At 39.2% G+C, this 5,000-nt stretch overlaps 2 protein-coding genes across 4 annotated transcripts in view; one reads left to right on the top strand and one right to left on the bottom strand.

Moving 5' to 3' along the window:
* Positions 1-10: 10 nt before the first annotated feature.
* Positions 11-3,893, top strand: LOC134189658 (serine/threonine-protein phosphatase 6 regulatory ankyrin repeat subunit A-like). Of its 3 annotated transcripts, XM_062658005.1 has the most exons (10): positions 11-359; positions 417-519; positions 625-717; positions 1,050-1,151; positions 1,374-1,567; positions 1,628-1,707; positions 2,729-2,790; positions 2,850-2,966; positions 3,129-3,181; positions 3,414-3,893. In XM_062658005.1, the coding sequence occupies exons 3-10, from the start codon at positions 667-669 to the stop codon at positions 3,448-3,450; spliced, it is 696 nt and encodes a 231-aa protein (XP_062513989.1). In that variant the 5' UTR covers positions 11-359; positions 417-519; positions 625-666; the 3' UTR covers positions 3,451-3,893. The 3 variants fall into 3 exon arrangements, with proteins under 3 accessions (XP_062513989.1, XP_062513988.1, XP_062513990.1); XM_062658004.1 differs by lacking the exons at positions 3,129-3,181; positions 3,414-3,893 and having other exon boundaries at positions 2,850-3,121; XM_062658006.1 differs by lacking the exons at positions 625-717; positions 3,129-3,181; positions 3,414-3,893 and having other exon boundaries at positions 2,850-3,121.
* A 437-nt stretch (positions 3,894-4,330) lies between these two features.
* The window catches only part of LOC134190175 (tRNA methyltransferase 10 homolog A-like), a 3,454-nt gene continuing 2,784 nt past the window's right edge, over positions 4,331-5,000 (bottom strand). Inside the window, exons 7-8 of the mRNA XM_062658609.1 lie at positions 4,820-4,925; positions 4,331-4,748 (exon numbers count right to left, since the gene is read on the bottom strand). Coding sequence (XP_062514593.1) covers positions 4,576-4,748; positions 4,820-4,925 — 279 coding nt within the window. The 3' untranslated portion in view covers positions 4,331-4,575. The remainder of the gene's footprint in view (positions 4,749-4,819; positions 4,926-5,000) is intronic.

Here is a 5,000-nt window from a genome sequence, read left to right as displayed (position 1 = left end):
GGAGGCCAAGGCTATTGTATCATGGGCAGTTGAAGGTTGTTTCGCGTAACACGTAAACACAACAATTTCTGCAAGCAAACACGCGTGTGGCTTTCTGTAATACTAGAAAGGTTATTTGTGTATCTAGTGTGCGTAGAGAGAATTATTGCACGTGATCAAATGACTTGCTTAATTGAGCATGCGTAGAATGTAGATGACGTCACAGAGACTCGTACCAGTAGACTGTCAGTGACTGAGTTGGTGCGTTTACGGCGAGTACCGCACAACAGGACTCTCATTTTGGCTGTGATGTTGTCACTGTTGGGTAGATGATGCTCTTCGTTTGATCTCGTTGGCGCTTAATGTATCAGTTGCCTCTGGTAATTACGTTTGTGAGTGTTTTGTGTGGTGGAGTGTTATTGTTTGTTTTTGTGTAGAAATGGATGAAGAATTGAGTGAAGTGGTGAGGAGAGGTGATGTTCAGGCAGTAATGCGTTTTGGAAGCTACAAGTTGATATCAATACACGTGATGAGTATGGGGTATGTGTTGTGAGTTATAGTGTGTTGTGAGTTATAATGTGTTGTGAGTTCTAATGTGTGTATTGGATGTTGAAATGAACTGCACGTCGTTTGATCTCAAAATAGGACACTCTTTTGATCCAAGCATGTTGGTATAATCAGAAGGAAATGGTTGAGTTTCTGCTCACTAAATCAGCAGATGTTGATGGGACTGACAGGGCGAGTTGATTGAGTGTGTGAAAGTGTGATGTGTTGTTGATAAGATGATAGATATCAACTAGATGTAACAATCTAATCCAACAATCAACGTTTTCGTTTCTTCTTGCTTGTCAAGAGGCAGCAGTGTTGACTTGTGACTGACTGAAGCAGCCATTGCATGCAGAGATGAATAATCTTGTTGGTTTTTATTTCATTCAACTTGGACTGTTAGAGAATGTTTTTGCAGTAGTTATTGTCTTATCAGGTCGTCTTCATTTTCAATTTTTTTCTCTTGCAGCATGTGTACAGTGTGATGGAGGAATAATGATAATAATACATTCTTGTGTATGCAGATAGGACGGACAGCTGTAGTTGTAGCTACAATCAAGGGATCGCAAGATATTGTTGGTCTATTACTGAATGTCAAAGATATTAATGTGATGAAGAAAGATAATGTGAGTTTGAGTATTGAGAGATTGAGTTGATATTGTGGTGTCTGTTGTGCATGTATTAAACATATTTGTGAGTGTAATGCACTCATTTTGCTATTGTTTGTGTTTGTGTGTTGATCATTCTATTGAATGTCTCATTGTGTGTGTTGAATGGAATGTCTGTTGCTTTAATATATTTTAACATAAACACTCTCTCACTATCTTATCAGTTTCTTGTTTGCTCAGATGGGAGGTACAGCCATACATTATGCTGCAGCCAATAATCACGTGACCATTGTAGAGAGACTTTTGTCTTGTTCTGTTCCTGTTGATATCAATGATAATGATGGTTGTACACCACTGTGGTGGGCTACCTATTATTGTCATGTGTGTTGTGTTGATGTTCTCCTAAAACATGGAGCGAGTCCTCAACATGAGAGGTGATGCATTCAATATCCTTCAGTCAATAATATTACTAACGTGATGCCATTGTGGGATAGTAAGAGGGGATCACCACTGGAGATTGCCAAGAAAAATGGTGACAGTGATGTGGTTGAGATGATGGAAGAAGCCATAAGATGTAAGTGAAAGAAACAATTAATTTGTGTTTTTGTTTCTTCTTCTTTTGATTTAATGTGATGATTTTGGTGTGAGGTTAGATTGATATTGTTGAATGATTTGCTTGTTATCTTGTCTGTCGAGCTATTGTAGTGATGTGCTGCTTTTCATCTTCTCACTTCTTTTCTTCTCAACATTTGGGCTGAGGTGATGTGTCTGCTTGTTTTATTGTGTGTTGTGTGTCTCTGTGTCTGTCCATTTGTCAATCAAATCAGTTAATGAGTTAATAATATTTTACTGTCGTCTTCTGCTCTACATATCTGGGTGTTTATCTCTTTGCACACTCGTCTGTAAATTATTGTCTGTTTGCCTTTTGTTAATTTCTATTTGTTTGTATGTCGTGTTTTTGTGTTTACACTTTAATTAATCTTTTTATTCATTTGCATGTTGGTTGAGTGATCGGTCTGTTTGTCATGTTGAACACATTGTGGTTGCTTGTTGTTTTAATTTAATTGTGTGTGTGTGTGTGTGTGTGTGTGTGTGTGTGTGTGTGTGTGTGTGTGTGTGTGTCTGTGCATGCAGGGGCGTAGGAAGCAAATTAGAAGTGGTTGGGGCTAACTCGCACTACTAGGTGGAAATAGCACACGCTAGCTGCACGGAAGCTACATTAGACGCATGCGCACAGTAGGAATGACCTTGATGCCCCAATGTACAGTGCTGATTTATTGAAACAATACAGTATTGTAAAATTGTTGATTACATAGACTAAGGAGCAAACATCATGTCTACTAACAAAGCAGATAAACCCTCTACAAATATATTACTTATTTAATTGTGTATACCATAAGTAGTGCCAATCGTCGACTGGTGAAAGTCAATTTTTAAAATCTGGTTGGGCTTGACCCGCTCCTACACCCATGGTGTGTGTGTGTGTGTGTGTGTGTGTGTGTGTGTGTGTGTGTGTGTGTGTGTGTGTGTGTGTGTGCACGCACATTAGCATCATGTTTATTTGCACATTTTAAGTGACGTGTATTCTCTTACAGTGATATTTCATCCCTATATGGAGGGTCATGTGTCTGTTATCAGACATCAAGACCAACAGACAGTAATGTGACTTTTTCATGTCTATTTGTCTGTTTCCCAAGTTGTGTTTGTGTTGCATAGATTGCTGAACTGCAGAGTGAAGTCGAGAAGATGAGAGAAGAATTAAGACAATCATCCCTGGTCCATGAGAGTGAAGTCACGAGGTTGAGGACCGAGATCCAACAGAAAGAGAAGGAAGTAAGACGTCTCAGAATGTCAGTAGTAGAACAAGCACACACATTGTTCACATGTACGGTAGGATACATGTACATGCACATGAAATTACACGACAGTTTAGTTTAGTATTTTTATCTTACTGATTGAGACGGAACAGAATGATTCTAAATACTTGCTTGGCAGGTTAGGGAAGGCCACATGGTATCTGATGAATCTTGGTTATTGTCAGCCAGCAGGTGAGAAGTCGTGTGTGTGTGTGTGTGTGTGTGTGTGTGTGTGTGTGTGTGTGTGTGTGTGTCCTGTGTGTGTGTTTTGTTTGTTTCTGCATTGTTGTGTTTGTCTATTGAATGGATGTAAAACTTTATATTGTCAGTGAGTCTTTGCATGTTTGCAATACCATCCAGTTTTATGCAGTTCCAAAGTATAGTGAACATTTCTATCACTGATAACAATACTTGTTTGCTTCAGGAGACGTCATGCATGCTGTCAGTGCTTTGGCTTGTGATCAGTGGAGTGATGTTGGACTTGAGTTAGGATATCGAATGCCTAAAATCAACTCAATCACTTCATCCATTCCTGTATTTGGTAGCAAACTGCATGCCATACTGCAAACAAAAGCACTTGCTGTTCGCACATGCGATTTCATTCGTATGATGTTGTCTGCTTGCCAGCGTATTTCCATGCCAATTTGTGCTGCTACAATAAGAGCTGAGGTGGTTAAACGTCAAGAGAGACTGAAAACACAGAACGGTGGACAATAGAATAATTGGCTGTCCCTTTGTTGATCATATGGTTTATGCTTTATTGTTGAGTGATGTGTTAGTAAGAATACCTTTTTTGTTTGTAATGCTTCGTGCATTTAGCTATTTTTATTAGAATTGCAGCTTGAACACACTAGACATTAGATGCAGTGTGTATGGTAATTAGTAAAGAGTTATTGATATTGAACACTGACTGTAGAGTAGAGAGTGTGTGAACACAACGTCAGTAGTGCTGTATACAATAGAGTACAATGTATACCAAGAGAGTAACACATATACGATACATGGTGTCAGGGTAAGCCATGTCTGAATATCAAAAGAACGAGCTTGAGGTGCCACCAGACCTGCGGAAAAGGCAGCTCAAGCTACATCCATTATGCCCGTACTACAAAGCACCGTTCTGTTGCCACATCGACTCAAAGTGACAGGCAATGTGTCAGTGCAGTGGAGGCAGCGGGGAAGAAAGTGTGGGATTCATATGAGTTGGTTTCAGGATTGAAGAGCCAATCGGGTGAGTACAGAGTTGCCACATTTATTACGTGTATTGGCCATAAATAATTTCCACTCTGGTGCTACCTATTTGATATCAACATTGTTGACGACACATTTATATTATAGCTGATATTTGATATCAAATGATAAGTGCTGCCTATTTGATATCAACGTATTGTTGACGTCATATTATAGCTGATATTTGATATCAAATAATATAGTGCTGCCTATTTGATATCAACATATTGTTGACAACACATTATCATTGATATTTGATATCAAATGATAAGTGCTGCCTATTTAATATCAACATATTGTTGATGTCACTTATAAATAATATTTGATATCAACAACAATTTAAAACACTGACGTCACAGCTACGCATTACTCTCTGCCTTATCAGACACTCTACTGTCAATATCTGTGTTTGTGCTATGACCATCAGTATGTACACTAGGGTGTGTCTCCACTCCTTTCCGATGTGGAATCGTCAAGAGAAACGACTCACGCCAGTCTCCAGTCTCAGCAAATGCGGCCAGAGCTTCGTAGACTGCAATACAAATTGACACATTCCACAATCAACGAGACGTCCCTGTTGCTTGGATTTGTTGTCATCTTTACCGTGATTGACTGTCAACACTTTACGTGAGTTCAGTTTCACGTGCTCACTGATAGGTAGTCTTGCATGACTGAAACCAGCAGCAACTGCCTGGCTGAAACTCAAACCCTTGGAATGAGAAAGACAATAGATTTTAAATAGTGAATTTGTGGTGTTAGAGTTTTGGTGTATTTTGGTGGAAGG

Source organism: Corticium candelabrum, chromosome 14 (genome assembly GCF_963422355.1).
Source record: "Corticium candelabrum chromosome 14, ooCorCand1.1, whole genome shotgun sequence".
In the NCBI taxonomy this organism is placed as follows: domain Eukaryota; kingdom Metazoa; phylum Porifera; class Homoscleromorpha; order Homosclerophorida; family Plakinidae; genus Corticium; species Corticium candelabrum.
Note: the sequence above shows the minus strand (reverse complement) of the source record. Positions and strands in the feature narration are given on the sequence as shown.

Coding starts and splice junctions, on each gene's coding strand:
- LOC134189658 (XM_062658004.1), top strand. CDS start 667: ATGGTTGAGTTTCTGCTCACTAAATCAGCAGATGTTGATGGGACTGAC. Junction 718..1,049: donor ATGTTGATGGGACTGACAGG/GCGAGTTGATTG, acceptor TTGTGTATGCAG/ATAGGACGGACAGCTGTAGT. Junction 2,791..2,849: donor GACATCAAGACCAACAGACA/GTAATGTGACTT, acceptor TGTGTTGCATAG/ATTGCTGAACTGCAGAGTGA.